We start from the raw sequence: 19,651 nt of genomic DNA, 5'->3' as shown, positions 1-19,651 counted from the left end.
CTTTTACTGTTTTGCAGTTTTGTTGATGCACTGAAATGACATGCTGGAACATGTTATGAGTTGATTACTCACCCTTCTCCCAGGAAATCCTGGAAGCCTTTCCACATTCTACTTTGACCAGTGGCGCAGGCATTAAACAGCCCCTTCTCCATATGGACGCCAGGACAGATAACAGTAGCAGTAGTACTGTTGTTGCTGCAATGGTCTACAGTCATAGGCAAGACAAGATATTTAAGTGTAATGTCCTTTTCTAACATATCTTTATTTAAATAAAAAAAAAAGGTTGATTTCAGGCAAACAAAGCTTTCTTTGAATTATATGCAAAGGATAACTTTAAAAAAAAAAGCAAAACTTTAAAAAAAAATTTCACAATTTTAATTAACTTTGTCACCAGCCCAATATAGGGTTGGTAGGCTGACCATTTGTTGAAATCAGCATCTGTATGGCATATTATTTGAGGTTTTAGAACTCACTCAGTAACTAGGTTTTCCCGTATATATTTTAAGTTTTTAATTTCTTTCAATAGTTAGGAATGTAATTTTTTGTATTCTGACATGGTAATTTCTGGTTGTTCATCATTTGTCTTTGTTTCATGCTCTCATTCTGTGTAACAGTAAGTGCAAAGTAATATATCATTTTTGTGTTGGGGTAGAATTTTCTTAAAATGACATCCTTGAGTTACTTAATTTCAGAGGTTTTTTATCAGTTTTATCAAATATATATTTAACCTTGTTGTCTAACTAATTTTTGGTTTATGCATCCATCTACTAAAGTTCAAAGCTGAAATGTCCCTTATAGCAGCTTTTCTAATGGCTATTTCAAACAAATGCTGAAGGGTTGATTTCATTGCAATTTGATTAATATAGATAACAAAAAAAGCATACAGTTTTCTCCTAGTAACCTCCTGTTGCTCTGTGGTCTGTGGATAATACATAGTTAACGGATGAAGCACTGAGGTATCATGACAGCATTAAATATGAAGGAGTATACTGTCTTATGTTCCTTGAAACTAAAAAGGAACTGGAATATACTGATCCTCTTAAGCTTTAGAGTTTGAATCCCGAAGAAGATGTTTTCATGTAATTTGTTTTAATAAACTTTGTGAGCTCAAGGGGAACACTGACACTGTAAGATTAAAGATGCTACCTTGCCAAGCTGCTTACCAGAAAAAAAACAGCAGCATATTCCTCGAGCAATTTACAAGCAGACTTTTCAATACAGCAAAGGAACCTTCAGTACAGATACGGGGTTTTATAAAGGGAACAGCCAAGGTGGATTATATATGTTACCAGATTTTCTTTCTGTGATTCTTATACTTTTTCACCCTTGCAGATAGACATAAAGAAATAATATTAAATATAATAAGTATTGTAAGTATTTGCTGCTGAACCTCGTACTAACAAACAAAGAAGGACTGGCTGAAGATGTGAAGGTCGGAGGGCAGCCTTGGCTGCAGTGACCACGAGATGGTGGAGTTCAGGATCCTGCGAGGAGGAGGCAGGGCACTGAATAGGATCACAACCCTGGAGTTTAGGAGAGCAAACTTTGGCCTCTTCAGGGACCTACTTGGAGGAATCCCATGGGTTAGGGCCCTAGAAGGAAGGGGTGTTCAAGAGAGCTGGCTAATATTCAAACATCACCTCCTCCAGGCTCAAGAGCGGTGCATCCCTATGAGTAGGAAGTCAAGCAAAGGAGATAGGAGACCTGCATGGATGAGCAAGGAGCTCCTGGCAAAACTCAACCAGAAGAAGAAAGTACACAGAAAGAGGAAAGGGGGACAGGCCACTTGGGAGGAATATAGGAACGTTGTCAGAGTATGCAGGATGCGACGAGGAAGGCTAAGGCCCGTTTGGAATTAAATCTGGCAAGAGATGTCAAGGACAGCAAGAAGGGCTTCTTCAAATACATCAGTAGCAAGAGGAAGACTAGGGAAAATGTGGGCCCTTTGCTGAATGGGGTGGGTGCCCTGGTGACAAAGGATGCAGAGAAGGCAGAGTTACTGAATGCCTTCTTTGCTTCAGTCTTCACTGCTCAGGCCAGCCCTCAGGAACCCCAGACCCTGGAGGCAAGAGAGAAAGTCTGGAGAAAGGAAGACTTTCCCTTGGTCGAGGAGGATTGGGTTAGAGATCATTTAAGCAAACTTGACACCCACAAATCCATGGGCCCCGATGGGATGCACCCACGAGTGCTGAGGGAGCTGGCGGACGTTATTGCTAAGCCACTCTCCATCATCTTGGAAAGGTCATGGAGAACAGGAGAGGTGCCTGAAGACTGGAAGAAAGCCAATGTCACCCCAGTCTTCAAAAAGGGCAAGAAGGAGGACCCGGGGAACTACAGGCCAGTCAGCCTCACCACCATCCCTGGAAAGGTGATGGAGCAGCTCATCCTGGAGGCCATCTCCAAGCATGTGGAGGACAAGAAGGTGATCAGGAGTAGCCAGCATGGCTTCACCAAGGGGAAGTCATGCTTAACCAATCTGATAGCCTTCTGTGATGGAATGACTGGCTGGGTAGATGAGGGGAGAGCAGTGGATGTTGTCTACCTTGACTTCAGCAAGGCTTTTGACACTGTCTCCCATAACATCGTCATAGACAAGCTCAGGAAGTGTGGGTTAGATGAGTGGACAGTGAGGTGGATTGAGAACTGGCTGAATGGCAGAGCTCAGAGGGTTGTGATCAGCGGCGCAGAGTCTAGTTGGAGGCCTGTAGCTAACGGTGTCCCCCAGAGGTCAGTACTGGGTCCAGTCTTGTTCAACTTCTTCATCAATGACCTGGATGAAGGGACAGAGGGCACCCTCAGCAAGTTTGCTGACGATACAAAACTGGGAGGAGTGGCTGATACACCAGAGGGCTGTGCTGCCATTCAGAGAGAGCTGGACAGGCTGGAGAGGTGGGCGGAGAGGAACCTCCTGAAGTTCAACAAAGGCAAGTGCAGGGTCCTGCACCTGGGGAGGAATAACCCCCTGCACCAGTACAGGTTGGGGGCTGACCTGCTGGAAAGCAGCTCTGCTGAGAAGGACCTGGGAGTGCTGGTGGACACCAAGTTGACCATGAGGCAGCAGTGTGCCCTTGTGGCCAAGAAGGCCAATGGGATCCTGGGGTGCATCAGGAAGAGTGTTGCCAGCAGGTCGAGGGAGGTGATTCTCCCCCTCTACTCAGCCCTGGTGAGGCCACATCTGGAGTACTGCATCCAGTTCTGGGCTCCCCAGTACAAGAGGGATGTGGCRCTACTGGAGCAAGTCCAGCRAAGGGCYACAAAGATGATTAGGGGACTGGAGCGTCTCTCTTATGAGGAAGGGCTGAGAGAGCTTGGCCTGTTTAGCTTGGAGAAGAGAAGGCTGAGAGGAGATCTTATTAATGTGTACAAGTATCTGAAGGAAGGGTGTCAAGAGGATGGGACCAGACTCTTTTCAGTGGTGCCCAGCGACAGGACTTGAGGCAACGGGCACAAACTGAAACACAGACAGTTCCACCTGAACATGAGGAAAAACTTTTTCACTGTGAGGGTGACAGTGCACTGGAACAGGTTGCCCAGAGAGATTGCAGAGTCTCCTTCTCTGGAGATATTCAAAACCCACCTGGACGCAATCCTGTGCAACGTGCTCTAGGTGACCCTGCTTGAGCAGGGGGGTTGGACTAGATGATCTCCAGAGGTCCCTTCCAACCTCAGTGATTCTGTGATTCTGTGATTGTGCTTTTTATGCAGCTCTGAAGGTATTTTGTGAAGTATTTATTAAATGGAAAAATAATTGTAGTAAAATAGGTTTGTCTAAATATATAGCAATTCCAAATGTAAGAGGTAGAAGTCACTGTGTGTAAGATAGCTTTAAAATTTCAAGTGAAAACTATATTCTTCATGAAATGAGCTGTTTCCTTTTATATTCTTGTTACTTTTGGCTAGAATCTGCAAACATGATGGAATCCTAAGGAACTTACATTCATGTTTATTAAAAGACAAAAAAAAAAAAGCAACTTGTGTGCATGAGTGTTCACAGGAGTATGACCTACATTTGTCAGATTTATCAGAGAAAGCCTGATAAGTTAGACATCATCTACTAAGTGCAATCATATTACTGTCACAAATCCAAGTTTTAATAATTAAGTGGAAAATGTATGAAATTGACATTCCTCATGAGTAGGTTCAGCCTTTCCTTTGGCTATTTTGAAAAGTTTACCATGTTCACCTGAAGATCCTCACACTTCTTGGTAAAGGCAGTAAGATGATACTCAGTAATGGGAAAAAAAATCTAAATGAAGAACTCTGGTGTTTTTTCTCTGTTTAGACATGGATAACTTCAGCTCTTTGTGTATATTTATCTTCTGTGTCTAAAAGGTATAATCTGCTAGGATGAATCTTCACTCTTGGTTTTGACACTTCATAGATTCTGAGACCGGGCTTTATCAAAAAATCTTGTAAGCATTGATTAGATTATGAAAGGTGTTGAGAGCTTAGTGTTGAGGAAGAGAAAAAGTTGTGTCTGAGAAGTCTGGCAGTTTTTTTAGCAAAACTAACCCCCCCCCCCCTCCAAATTTTGCATTAAAATTTAGAGCATGTGTTTACTTTCTTGGTGAAGGCTTAATGTTTGCTCAAAGGAAGAGCATCCTTCATAACTTTGAGATTATAATCAATTAGAAGCAAGCACTATCTGGTCATTGCAGAATTGCACCATGAAGTCTAGCTGTCTTAGGATGTTACTGCATTAAGAAATGGATACATCAATACAATGTAAAATGAATAATTTGCATATAAAAAATGTTATCTGCCAAAGGCTTGCTCTTCTCAGATTGACAAAACTGAACTGAAAGAATCAGCTTCCCAACTAAATATTGAGTTAATGGTAACAGAGAATTTTATATTAAAAAATAAATAAATAAATATATTTTTTGAATTCTCTCTCTTTTCTCCCCCCCCCCCCCACATTGACAACAATCAAGTGAAGTTCTCTTAAAATAACTTATATTGCTCCTTGAGTGTGCTTTTCCACAGTTCCTGAAAATCTTTTTCTCTTCCTAGGTTTTGTTGTTGTTTTTCTCCAAATGCTTTCAAGTTCTTGATTCTTTGTCCTATTTACATAATGAACACTTGATGTGGGGTTTTCAAGCATCAGTGATAAAAGTCTATAAAGAAATGCAGACTTATTTTTTGATTTCAATGTTTGTAATTTTCCCACAATGTGTTCCAATATTTCCTACCCCATATATTTCTTTTTGTTCCTCTGTCAGCATCTAGACTGCTGGGCGTAGTTCTTTTCAGTAGATGGAGAGAGTACAGCAGAATCTACCAATGCTATTTTTCTTGAATTTCTTTGTGACTCAGCCTAGTTTATCTCCATCAAATAAAACAACTTTACGGTATATAAGTGTATTTTTGTTTATCCATCTTCATCTGTAATCATTTTAACAAATGTTTTTTCTATCATGTCTAAGAAAATAGAGGGGAGACAATTCTCCATAGTTGTCCCTCCACTGAGCACCTTTGGCCCCAGCAATCTCTATGTATTTTGGACTTTTCTTAATAGAAAGGCTGCAGTGTTGAACTGTTRTGCAAGAAGAGCGATAGTGCTGTTTGAGACTACAACATAGTGCTGTTTCTTATCCTCACTTCAATATTTTATATTGTATGTACCTAAATCTCTGATATCCTGACCAGATGCTTCTGTTAGAGATGAAAAGAGAATCGACTGTGAAGACCTTTGTAAAATAAATAGTTGGACAGCAGACTGCTAAGCTAATTTACCTAGATGAAGATCTGTCTTGCTGACTTCAGCGCCCCCACCAGAATGTTACTGTGCCTAGAGGCCCCCTGCTTCTTGCTGGCTTCCTTGGCCCTGTCTGTACAGGTGACCAGTCAGCACTTGGCATATTAATGCAGACAGCGCAACTCAAAAAAGATCCTTCACCTTGCTGGGCRCATCTGTATGCAGCTAATGCCATGCCCGTAGAGTCTCGCTAATGAAACAAATAACTTACTTCTGTACATAAGTCTGCTTTGCTGCAAACATTTGTTTAAAGCTCTCAGCTTTTACCTTTTACTTTACTTAAGGCCTCTTCAGCGACTCTTGCTTCTCAAGGAAAAAAGTCATATAGCAACCACTTTCAAGTTTGTGTGTCTTCATGATACTATATTCTTTTAACCCAGAGCCCTTTGCACAAATTTCCAGAACCTGGAGGAAAAATACATGATTTAAAACAAACAAAAAAAGGGACTGGTATAGAGAAGGGATAAAGCTGATATTGAGCTTTGTATCTCTTTCATGTGAGGGTGGGGAGCATCTCTTCTTTTTGCATCTAGACTTTGAGCAGTGGTTGTGAAGTGGACACAAATCCTCCAATGTGGATTGAAATCTTCAATTATGGCCCTTTCGGGGGACAGTCAGGATTGGAGTTCAGTTCTTGATCCCAAACACTGAGAAATTCTAGTTCTTTGACAACTGTGACTCTTTTCCGTTTTTATTAAAAACAAAAAAAATCCAACCCACTGAAGGGTTTTTTTGTTTTTTTTTTTTAATGAGAAGTGGCTTGCTTAGCAGTTCTAACAGAACAGCCTGTAGTGCGCAAAGGGCTGCACAGTGGGGAGTTTATACCCACAGTCCATTTCGCACCTGTGATTCAGCCTGCAGACATCACCAGGATCTTCCCCGCAGGCTGACTCAGCATCCTCCTTCTCTGCTGGAATGCAGTGTGCTGAAACTGCTCTGTAGCAGATCAAGTAGATATGAATTGTTTATCAAATTTGTGACTGAAATATGTCTTACTGTCCAACAGAAATAATTCTTTGTTTATGGCTCTTCTGAGTGGCTTCTGTTATTTTCTCCTTTCCTCTGCCCCTCCTGCTTTCTTAAAATTTTATTTTCAGTGTTGTAAGGTGTGTGTCACATGTGAAGGTGTATTGGGATTTTGGGGGAGGATATCAAAACTTCAATGCATGTTCATAAGGAAGTATTAGAAGAGTCTGTGGGCAGATATTGGAGATAATTAGGAACTACCTGCAACTGCTGCAGGCTCAGGGGATGTTGGCAGGCTGCAGAACATTCCTAAGGGAAAGAAATTGCTCTGTAATTACAGGCAAGGTCAGTGCAGTCAGCTCAATGGAAAAGAGATGGTAAGAGCTGGGGCTCCAAAGAAGATGTTTGAATGTCCTTAACAAGACACCGTTGTTTTTCATGTTTTAAATTAATGGCTCCTGAAATCTCTATTGTAAAGGTCTTCTCTGTGCTATGAGGATTGTGGCCCTTTCTTGAGAGAGAAAATGCACAGTTGTAAGTAAAGAGGATTTCCTGGTCACACTTTACATTTCTTTTGTATCTCTAAAGATTTTTTAATGGGTGCTTCATTGGTGTATATCTACAATAGGTGTTAAAGGGTAGTATCCTTTATTTGTACGTTTTTCATCTCTGAAATAGGTCTTTCGACATCTGTCTGAAGTGTTTCACCCACCAAAATTCATTTGAAAGTGGGGCATTTTTCCATGGCTGGTGGATAGCCTTTGCTCTAGGACACTGTGGTAGCCATCTCAAATTTATCCCTTGAGAGAAACTTTGCTTTCTTCCCTTCCTCTGAGGGTAAAACCTTGAGTTCAGAAACACGCTGTGGCCAAAATTCACAATAGAGAGCATTCACGTGTCAGTACTGGCTGCAAGTATTCCTTCTCTCTGCTGCTCATGTCTGCTGTAGAGCTCCACCTGCTCAGTTTTGCCAGTGCAACTGCATATGGGACCATGCTGGGGAGAGTAACAGGGACTGATTCAGTTCAAAACAGAACAGAAAAACCCTTTGAGTACAGTTCAAACTGACTGAAATCAGGCTGCTGTGGTGCACCTCCCACCACCTTTCTTACATTGGCAGGAGTGCTGTTGCATGTGCCTGGTAAGTTGAATAAAGAAGCTGATCCAGATGCAAGTCAGTCAATGTTTTTGGAGGGTAAACTTTCAGCTAGATCAGCTTCTTGAACTGGCTCATGTGTGGTTGTAAGAGTACGAGAGCTTGTGTGAGGAGAGGCTGGAGAGACATCGTTTGTCACAAAAGGAAAGTAAGAGTGAGCCTAAATCTAGCAAACCAGATGTAAATTGATTAAAGCTGCTTTCAAACTTTACTTCTAGGATTTTTAATTGGATCATTTCCCTGGTATAGTTCAAAATGCAGCACCTTGAATGGTCATCTTGGCATAAGTGAGGGCATGGTGCCCCATGCTAGGGGGTGGGAAGGAAGTGATGAGGGCTGTGGAAGCAGAAGTATCTTCGTTTTGTCTTGCAGTTGAATATTTTGTATTGTGAAGTCCAGCCTTAATGTTATTTTTCTGGGTTGCAGCCCCTTTGTTTCTTTGCTATATAAATGTAACAGACCCAGCATTATTTGAGATGGAAATTTTCTTTGGGAGTGTTTGATTAGTAGCTGATTAAAGGGACTCACAGCAGTTCTTGCAAAAGTGGATATATTCATTTGACTAAAGTTCATAGTTGTTAAAGTATTTAAAAACAAGACAGAAGCTGTGTTTATTTTTCTTGTGTGTTTTGAAGGTTTTGTTTAGCTCAAATATCCATAACTTTTGGGCTGAGAGAGACTATTCTGTGTTTTTTTTATATTTTCTAACTTCTTTTCCACCTGAACAGTACAACTTCTCATTTATCTCACTTCCTCCAGAGGCAGGGTTTTTAAAAATTTACTGTCTTTCATATGTTCAGGGCCCAGCCTTTTGGAGAATGTATGTAAATTTGTCACCTCCCAGTTAATAGCTTGTAACTGTTCACTTAAGGACACTTGGTGGGTTTTTTTGAAAATATTTTTCCTGAAGGCATTTTTAAATTTTTCTTGCTTGCTCTTCCTAACTTTATTTTTTCCATTCAACTCTCATTTAGTTATATGGTGAAACATCAAGCAGCCAAAAAAGCAGCCAGTGGGGTATATGTAATAGCTGTAGAAATAATACAGATGTTTTCCTTATTCTTCATAAAAGATAGCTAAACACGAAAATAACCTTACACTTTTTAAAATGCAAGTGATGTGCTTATGCTGCCTTGTCCCTACTACAAGAAGGACATTCAGCACATCAGAAATACCAACTAGCTGCTACTTTTTTATTTTCACTTCTCTGAAATTGTTGAGAGAAAATCATTTAAGAACAAACAAACAGAACAAAAATTAAGCATCTTCTAAGTTTTTTTTTTTCCCTCTGTTGTTCCTTTGTCTTTCTAAGGGTGAAGAGTGAAGAATGTTTGCACAACCATTAGCTAGCTTCTTGGTATTCATTTAGAGTTATGTCCTCCAAATTCATTTTATATTGATACTTGCGTAATATGAATGGGGGGTGAGAACTTCAGTATCTTATACCATGATGGAAGGTGAAGGAAGCAAAGATAATTAGAAGAGATGAGTGAAAGAAGAAGAAAAACTACATATTCAGGCCAAAAATTACATTTTCTCCCTATGGAATTGTCTCTTTTTTAATAGAAAAAGTTTTTTTTTACCCCCAAGCCAGTTATCTTGTTTTGTTTGTACTTTAGCCTTTTAGGAATTGAGTAGTTCATTTTGATAAATCATTTTCTTTCCTTTTGCATAGGAATATTTAATGCTTTGAGTTGCTTTGTAAGTTGGGCTCAATGGATTCAGGTGCCAAAATGGATCATCTGATCAGCTTCCAGCTCTATAGTATTTAGCCTGTAATATAGTGACTGTTTTGCAAGACTTGTGCAGTATTGTGTTTACTAGTAACCTTGAAGGTTACTGCTGAAGTTGTCATTTGATATTTGGTGGGATCATCTGCCATCAGCCTGTGCAGAACCAGTTAGGTTTGATCTTTCAGAGCAAAATGCAAGTTTGTGGTCTCAGTATTTAATTAAAATACCTTGCCATCTTCATGGATACTGGTATATAATTTTTCATTCCTGGACTGTAAAAGGAGGGAAAACTGCTGTTTCTTTTGGCCTCTTGAGTGTTTGGTGGGAAGGAGATCTGATTAGGCTGAAAAAGCCTGAAATTTGGTAGCCTGACTTTTCAAAGACTCTGTAGCTTTCATTTCATTCTGTAAGATTTTTGGATGGTCAGGATCTTTTAAATGCAGGCTGTGAGTCTTTCTTTCTTTCTTTGATAATTAATAATTTAGAAATCGTGTGCACTTCCCTGAATTTTCCTTTTCTGCTTTCTCTCCTGTCCTAATCTCCTTTTATCCTCACCTTTGGGTATTCTACTTAGAACCCTGAAGAGTGCGGTTGTGCAATGGGTGTAAAATGCCAACGAGCTTGCTACAGTATCGGTACACTTGGCTGTGCTTGACTTCTTTCTCTCAACAAAAGAGAGAGACTCCAATGAAAGATGCATGAGAACAAGCAAATGTGTTTCTGGCTGTCCAACTGCGGCTTAACACTTACATTTTTATAGAAGTTAATGGAAACAGGCAGTAAAAATGTTGAGTTAAACATTGGTACTGAAAAAATGAGAGCCACTGTCAATAAGCTCATATTTTTAAGTTAATACCTAAATTTACTCCTGTAATGTGGAAACATAACCTGCTGCTGTTTTTGCATTCAAGAGGAGCTGTGCTGGCACAGCAAAATCAAACAGAATAATGGTGGATCCTTCATCTTTCCTGTGTCAAAAGTCTAATATGTTTTTGTCTCATTAGGTGTCTATAGTTAACAAACTTGTTACATCACTGGGCTTAGACTCAAAATGATATCAAAGAACAGGTTCAAGCAGCATCTCCCTTTGTTACAGGGGAAAATTCAGAGCAAAGATGTTTTCAACTGAACTTTAAGTGAGTGTATGTAGAAGTAGATTACTGCTATTTGTCAATATTTAGTGCCAGAAACAATTTACCAGCAAAAATGAATACTTTTTCAGGATCAGTGAACTTCTGTGATTAGCTCTTGTCTTGTTCAGAAAGAAAAATGCATTAAGCTTGATTATAAAAACCTACGGTTAGGAGTTTAGTTTGGAAGAGTTTCATCCAAAAAGCTGAATATGCTTCATGTAGGGAGTCTCTACTGAATTCAGACCAATGGTAAGATTGTGTAAGTAACACCTAGCTCTTACATATAGTGCTTTTCACCCTCAGCTCTTTCAAGTGCTTTACTGTAGAGGTAGTAACTTACTTGTGTTTGTGGTGGGCAAAAGAAGGCAAAAAGGGTGGTTTAAACGTGTAGAAAGGAGCAGAACTGTGAGAATGCTACAAATAGATGCAATGGCAACAGCATAAGGGGGGAAGCGACTAAAAGTATGGATCTTCTTGGGGCAAGACTAGCATCTGAATCTTTTAATTAGGTTTTTCATAAGAAATATTGAGTGGGTGGAACTGAAAGAGAAAGGCTGAATTGAGATTATATAGATCTGTCATTCTTTCCATTCCTGTATTTTGAGTGCTTGACACTACAACCTTGAAAGTGTTTATCTGTCTACTGAATACAAGTACAACATATAGGAAAGCATTGACTTCACTGATTTAAAGATAGACATATTCATGTAGGGATTATTGTATTCCTGTTGATGAACTTGAATAATGACTGACTTTATTCCTTTTGCATTAACTTTCAGGTATTTTCTTTCTCTCTGTCCAGCTTTTCTAGTGCAGTTAGGACATTTTAAAGAACAGAAGCCTTTGAGTAATGCTGGTAATAATGGTAAAAGGGACTCATAAGAGAATGCTATTGGCCAAGAGGCATAGGGTCCTTTTCTCAGGCTTCATAGTTTTATATGCTGTGAACAAGGACGGAAATTATATACAGAGTTTGTGCAAAGCCACTGGATCTGTAATTGTCCATATTCTAAAATCCACTCGTAAAGATGTAGTACTTGAGCAGTTCAAATAATTCTGTTCAAGACTTGCTCATGTACTCTTACTGATGTTTCAGACACTTTCTTTTTTCGAACAAAAACAGTTCTGTTACCTCTCTAGGATTAGCAAAGAGCTGCATCAATACAGGCACTGCTGTCAGTTGAGGAAAGTAATGCAAAATGTCTACTCTTGAATGCAGATATGTTGTTTGTTAGGGTACCTAGTGGGTATGCAAATAACAGCTCTGACTTTACAGATATGGGATCAAGCTTGCATATAGGATAAGTGTAAAATTTTTTCTTCAAATCATTGTATTCTGAAAATTTTTTGAAATTTTCCTTTATATGAACTTTCTTTGGGAGGTAATTGATGAACACCATAAGTCTGGAAATCTAAAGGGCACTTTTCAAATCCTCATCATGCTACAATGAAAAAATTGCTAGCAGTCCTTATTTTAAAATCAATTGTTGGTTGGTTGTAACACTGAAAAGTTCTGACAGAGACTCACCAGACCTCATGGACAGAGTATTCCTGATAAGCGTGTTATCCAGATTGTGCTGTAAACTACTTTATGGCCTTGCCTCGTTATCTATAAATTTGTTTTCTTATCTTTTTGTCTTTTTTTTTTTTAATTCTTATTGGTATATCTGTGCTGAACTGAAAAAAATGGTTAATTACTCAAAATAGGAGGTTAGTATGGTGCCATATGTGATATAGACAAGATCATTTTTACAGCCCTGATTTAATGTGATGAATGCAATTCTTAATTTAAATGAGTGCTCTTTAGCAATAATTGGGTAGGTGCAATAACTATGCATCCGTGTGTGCTTCAGATATATCTTTTAGAATATCTTGCACACCTTTTTGTTTGGTCTTATCTCTGTATAAAACTGAATATAGGTAATTTTTTTCCTTTTTCAAATGGAGACTTATTCAAGATTTGAGTAGTCTTTAAAATCCATCTGTATTTATTCAAACTTCTAAATTTTCATTTTGCAATACCTTAGGTTTCTTGAAAGTAGGAATTCAAGTCCCAGAGGAATCATTTCACTCCTTTATTCTTTTGAGGCTGATAAGTTTAGCTGTGTATTTCATGGTTTGTGTCTCTTGGCGTCTAACTATGCATCTGCTCTGTAACTGTCACACCCCTTCCCTAGCCTCACTTCAAAAAGTTGTAGAATCTTTCTTTAAGAATTTGTCCTGGTGGCTGTGGCCAAAAAAAGTCCTTTTTCCCTAGTGTATTCTTCCTGGATACATTTTATTAGTTTTGCACGTCCCTTGTGGAAAGCTTTGGGAACTTACAAGATGAAAGAAGATTTTATAGTTTGTGCTTTTTTGTTTGTGTGTGTGTGTGCGTGTGTGTAAAAAATATGAGTGTATGTGTCTGAATATTGCACATATATATTACAGATATTTTATAGGAACCCAATATAAAATATTTAATCATAATGCCTCAGTTATTGTCACAATAATCCCTGTATCTCTGCCTAAGCCGTTTTGTGGCATATTTTTTCACTTTTTTTTTTTTTTCGTGTGTGTGTGTATGTTTGTGTGCTTTGTCTTGCAGAGTTGGAAGAATCCAGGGATTTCAAGCTTTGACTGATGGGCATCTTACAAGATCTGTACAGCTAAGCTGAAAAGGCAGATGCAGCTCTGAGTATCAGATTGACTGAGCTTGTGTGTGTACTGCGTGTACATGAATATACACACGTTTCTGTTGTCACACAGACTTATTCTTGCGTATTCCTGAGAGTTTTGCAATTGATGAAAATTAATTTAAGAACCAGATGGAGCACCTTTACAGTGCGGGAATCAGTAACTCGTGGAAGGACGCCTGCCACTAGTGTTCAACTTTCCACATGGTATTCACAGGTGAAAAAGGTGTGCAAGAAGAGGAAGAAAAAACACCCTCTACACAGAAAAAAACTAATAAATACCTCCCCAGTCTAAATCAATATATACAAGGGAAACAGAAGAAGACAGAGTGTGGAAGAAACTGACTTTATTATTGCAGAGGAATAATGAATCATCTTTGGCACATTTTCCATTGGGCTCAATAGATTGTGACTGAACTAATAAATCGTGACCATATGTTGAGTAGTGATGACTGGAAGTGAGAAAGTTCAGGAACTATGGGACAGGTCTGGGCATTGAACTGAACAAACCTCGTTGTCCTCCTTGAGTTAGCCAGGTCATCAAACTTGCATATTCTTTCTCCCTCTCCTTTTTCCCCTTTTCAGTGGTTTAAATACTAATTAATTGAGCTCATAAATGTTATTCAAATAAAACGATTGGAATACTTCATATGTTTCCTTCTTGTACAGCTGCAAATGTTGTGTCTGGAACTATGAATCTGTGCTGTAGACAAGCATCAAGAAGGAAAGATCCACTCAAACAAGCAAGGAAAATATCTAGAGAAATAGTGAAACCTGGAAGTCAGATTTTTAATGCTGCTTCTCTTTCTTTTTAGATGATTATATTTTTTCCCTCCGTGAATTTTAGAAGATTCTGAAAGAGTGCTTAGTTGATGTGCTTTAATTCTGGCATTTGTTTTTACAGTAGGATGAAAAGTCTGTGATTCTTTGTAGCAGAAAAAAAAAAGGGAAAAGTAAAGGAAAAACAGCTTGACATTTAGCCTGTTTTGGAGGAGACAGAACTTCATGGTTCACCTGAGGCAAACTTACCTGCTTTAAAAGCTAAAAGCTTTAGAGCATTTTTGATTCTGCTAAATGAAGAGGGGGTTTCTTTTTCATTCGTGTGTGGCAGCAAAAAGTGGGAAAGCAGGCAAGACAGAGTGATAAACAGTTCAGGCTGTGTTGGGTCTCTGGTGGAAAAAAAAGTGCTGCGATGAAAATTGGATTGGCTTTGGATTGCAAAAACTGTTGAGTCCAACAAGTGGTTCAGTACCAAGAGGGATTTCCCATCTGGCCTGGCACACCAGTGCCTGCACAAGTTCGGGTCTGTTGTTTTGCACGGTTTGTGTGCCTTTTTTTCCCTTTATGCAATCTCTTTCAGCTTTAGCAGCAGAAATACATCGGATGTAAAAGATATGCCAGAGGGCAGCTTGGAAAAGATGTGTCATATATATACATATATATGTTTGTGCGTGTGTATAAATTTCTGCAACTGAACTTTTGAAGAAAATCTGATTGGAGGAAATCTTAAAAGCCTTAAGTTACTTGAAACCTACACATTTGCAACTCTCTGTCTCTGGAATTGCATTACGCTAAACTGGAATCTCAGGCTGTATAAAGATTATATCAAGTTGAGCAAAAAGATGACTTAACCATTTCTTGAGCGCCTCTTACGAAGTAGCTGTTTCTCCAAAGGATAAGTGCACCCTCACTCTACGAACTCAAAAACAAAAATGAACCTGAATTTTTTTTTAAGTGTTACTTTTTCTTAGCCAACTGCCATCATCTTTTATAGAGGAATTTTTCACTATGCATTTGGTGGATATTTATAAACACAGACCCCATCCTCCTCCCTTTCAGTGATCTATCCCAGGTCAGTCTTATCAATAAAAAAATTGATTTAAATTTTGTGCACTAGACATATTACTTTCTTATGTCAAAAAATAAAATATTTAAAAAGCATGTATGCAGCAGTGGAACATGGGCCTGTTCTTTGCAGCGATTCCAACATCCTCTGCCTCTCCTGGAAAGGGAGAGTTCCCAAAAGTGAGAAGGAGAAACCGGTGTGCAGGAGGCGATACTATGAGGAAGGCTGGTTGGCAACAGGCAATGGCAGAGGAGTTGTAGGTGTCACTTTTACTTCCAGCCATTGCAGGAGAGACCGGAACACCCCTCAGAGAATCAACTTCAATTTGAGGGGCCACAACAGTGAGGTAAGCAAACTGTGTGTTACAATTAAAGGTCGAGCTTGAAGCCAGCTTTAGAAACGTTAGCAATAAAATTTCTGTAGTATTTCTGCTTCAAATTTGATACGACAGTATAAAGGAGGCTCAGGCCTAATCTGAATGTGCTTGGAATCTATTGGAGTCTTTTCAGTAAACTCAAAAGTGTGAGGTTTATGGCAGGGAGAAAATGGTGTGAGATTCTTTGGAAGTGGATCTGGTTTTGGTTTGGTCTGTTTTTTCCTTTGTTCTCCAGCACCTCCCAGTTTCCAGGCAAATTCAATAAGTATATGCAAGGGAGTTAAAAATTGTGATAATTGAGTGCTTACATGGTATTAAAATCTGGCTTGGAAGACTTATGGAATGGCAGGGGAGTGGGAGAGGAGCTCAGATCAAGTCTGCCTGTTTTTCGGAAGTGGTAAAGTGGAATGTCCTGTAGCAGGCTGAAGTGACATGTGATAACTGTCATCTGAAGAAAAAACTGTCATTTTATGGGTGAAGGGGCCACGTGGGACTCTACAGAAAAATGCTAAGATGCCCTGCAGTAATTTACTGTAACTTCGGTGCAAGGCGTTGTCCTGACTACAATGATACAAAACCTTTTCCTTTTTTTTTTTCTTTTTATTGAAAGGGATATATTTGCTGGTGAAAGTTGATACTTTGGCTGTGTGTTACCATCTTCTTGGCACCTGCCTGTGTCTCTGGCCAGAGCTTCATGCATTCCTTGCTGTGGAAACTTGAAGGAAAGCATAAATGATGCCTAGCAGCATACAGAATATCATGTACAGGTGTTAGAGTTTTGTTTCATTCCTTACTATTAAGTCTGCTTTGTAGTTAGTTCACATTTGGATGGGCTCATTGAAGAGAATATGTCTGAATCAAAGTTTTGGTCTTAGGATAGTGGGTGGAATGACAGCAAATGTACTGAAGTTAAAACCAAAGATAGAATGCTGTTTTTCTTATCCTTTGCACTACTTATTTGACTAATATATGTTTCCCTTTTGACATAAGCAGCATCAAAGATTAAAGGGTGATTGGTTTTGGTCCTTTTGTTAACATTAATGACAATCCTCTTAAAAAATTAGACTCATAAATAAGTACTTCGACACACTGTGTCTATCTTTACACAGGAGCAAGGATGTACTGTAAGTTATATATTTTTTTCATATCTAGATGAGAGAGATTTATATATATATATTTGTATAGGGTTCAGTCAAAAAATTATAGCCACGTTTTCCCAAAGGGAAGAGTGGTGTTTGAATCTAGGATTCTGTTTTGGGCCATTTTTAATTGTCAGTATCATTTTCAATTGCAAATTATGTTTCATATTTGAAAAGTGAGATACAGTGAGCACTTTTTCATTTCTCTGTATTTTCTTCTTTAACTGTTCTATGAATCCAGTCACCTATTTTTCACCTGCATAATATGTGTCTTGGAAACAGTAGAGAAAGTGCTGTTTATGGGCCTGGGAAGCCTCGTTGCAGGACAAACATGGAAATAGGCGCCTAGGTGCAAGTCTGTGCCAGTGAAGTGAGGAAGATGCTGGTGTTTGCACTGCCCTTTGGTTTTGGCTCATTCTGCATTGCTCAGTTGGCTGTAGGATTCTTTCTGGGTCGCTGCACCGTTGCTTTGGGGATTGTGCTGTGCTGTTAGTGCAGCCTTTCACTTAACATTTGTGGGCACAAGAGAGAATCCAAAATGAAATGGAAATATTCTTTGTGAAATTTTGGCAATTTGGGTTCTTCAAATGTGCTGGGTCAAGCTGTCATTAGTGAAGAAAGTTGTGTTTGTGTAAATAATTTTCCTGGTAGTGGAAAATGTGCAAATCACCAGAATAGAGGCTATCAATGCACTTCTCTGTTTGGGGGTTACAAAACTGGTATGCTGGTGTCAGAAGTGAAAGGAAGAGAAGAAGTGGCTTAGAACACCCAGTATTCTATAATGAGTCTGTTGCCGCGATCAGATTTTCCTGCTAGCCATATAGTTCTTTGAGCACTGGTGTAAATGAAAGTTGGTCCTCACAAGGTGATGTAATATGTAACACTCTTTGCCAGGCTGAATGTTGCCCTCTCCTTTCATAGGAGAATTCTACTAATTTTGGTAGGGATGGAATTGTAATACAGGATTTTTTTTATTTGTTAAAGGCATATACCTGAATGGGAGAGTTAGATTTTTTTCTTAGATTTAGAGAGGAAGGTATTTTCTATTTGTTGAAAGATTATTTAAAACATATCAAATTGTTGAACAGCACCACTACCTAAAACTATTGCTAATGTATACATAAGAAAAAAATATATTTTGCTTTCTCTTTCTCATTTTTAAAAAGCAAGCCAACAACTACCCCGTCTTTTCTGCTTGCCACCTTACACAATGGAAAAAATGCTAATTTTGCAAGCGTATCCTGGTATGTGTGCTGCTTAGAGCTACATTTGTACAGAGTGGGCCCAAAGGGATGTGATTGACTTTAAAACTAATAGCCTGAATATTTCATTGACCAGTACTAAGATAGTGTTGTGTTGTTTTGCCCCCAGAAATGGTGATTTATACCCCTGTATATTCTCTCTACCACAAGTCAAGTTTATTGCTTTTCTGACATACATTGCTGCTTTAATATTAGCATGCATTCAATTATAAAGTGTGAATTGCTGTAATGAACAGAGTGGAAAGGGGAAAATACAAAAGCTAAATGCTTTTCACTTGGGATATAATTAGCAATATGCTGTGGGCAGAGCAGTACATAGTATTTCAGTTTTAGGGTGAAAATCTGGAAAAGGTAATGCAGCACTGTGCTTTGAGCAAGAACGTGATGCTATTGTTATGTAGATGGTGAAGGTGGATGCTAGTGCTGTATTTTTGCAATGTTATTATGATTGCTGAAAAGATTCACTGAAATCTTTTGGTACACAGCTCTTTTTTTTGACTGTAATAGGATGCCTTTAGCATACCAGAACAATTATGAATGAAGAATCCCCAGGCCTGAGTTACTGACACACATACTGCAGTGGTGAAATCGCATGACTCATAGCATCGAACAGTAATTGCGGGTGAAGTGCTTAGCAGTGTGAGCTATGGTTGTGTTTTAGCAGTTACTTCACGGTTGGTTATGAGAGTTTGAAACTAGGAAGTGGCTGCCATATTACTTTAATTGGCAGCCTGATGTTTCTGTAGTTTCTAAGGAAAGCTGTAGAGATTGAAATAAGCAGGTTCCATTTATTTTGTGACAGGAGGTGAAAATACTGCATTTTTGTAATAGAGCTTGTGTTAATTTAGCATAACATATTATAGGCCTGATCCTTATTTACAGCATTCTAAAATGAAAATTTAAATGGATATATTTCAAAGGCAGAAGCAACTTGGATGCAAAAGGAAGGAGAAATGTGTGCTGTGCAACTGTGCTTGTTTCACATGTCATAGGAACACTCCTCCATTTTGGACCATGGGAGGAGAGCTATGCCTCTCTCTGAGGTTACGCAGCAGACAGAGTGGATGTGAATGATTGCAGCTGGGCACAGAGGCGTGTGGATGGTTTTGGCTTTGGAGCTTTCTCTTAGTCTGGGAGAACATGCTGGTGGAGGCTGCTGTTTGGTGGGTTTCTTAAGTCTGGCACAAATTTTAAAAGGCAGGAAGATGTGCTAGAATGTGTGAATTAGCAGCCAAAGAGCGGAGATGTGGTGGCCTAAAATGCCTTCCCTGCACATGCAAATGTAATGCTGTGCAGAAATGAAGAGCGAAATTTGGAAGTTTTTGATTTTGACCTAACTTGGCTTCCCTTGACAGCACTGGGGAGCAGTGTTATAAAAGTGCCTGAGCACAATCCTGTCATGACTCTGGTTTCTGTAACAAATTAAGGATTAAATGCAAAATGCCTGTTCACTTCAGCAAGGTCAGGGTTTAATCCCGTGTGACCATTAGCTCTGAAGCATGTCAGGCTGATTTTTTTTTTATAGTGACATGGAGGCATGTGTTTTCAGCTTCTGGTCCATCCTGAGATCTCTGGACTATTTTCAGGGAGATCTGTGAAAGATAATT

At 39.2% G+C, this 19,651-nt stretch overlaps 1 protein-coding gene across 1 annotated transcript in view; it reads left to right on the top strand.

The window, feature by feature from the left end:
• Positions 1–19,651, top strand: part of TULP4 (tubby like protein 4) — a 163,946-nt gene that overhangs the window by 18,022 nt on the left and 126,273 nt on the right. The window contains exons 2-3 of the mRNA XM_026077083.1: positions 18–237; positions 13,334–15,613. Coding sequence (XP_025932868.1) covers positions 15,362–15,613 — 252 coding nt within the window. The 5' untranslated portion in view covers positions 18–237; positions 13,334–15,361. The remainder of the gene's footprint in view (positions 1–17; positions 238–13,333; positions 15,614–19,651) is intronic.

The sequence above is a fragment of the Apteryx rowi genome, unplaced genomic scaffold (assembly GCF_003343035.1).
Source record: "Apteryx rowi isolate R43461 unplaced genomic scaffold, aptRow1 scaffold_448, whole genome shotgun sequence".
Taxonomy (NCBI): Eukaryota; Metazoa; Chordata; class Aves; order Apterygiformes; family Apterygidae; genus Apteryx; species Apteryx rowi.
This window is presented reverse-complemented; position numbering and strand designations above follow the sequence as displayed.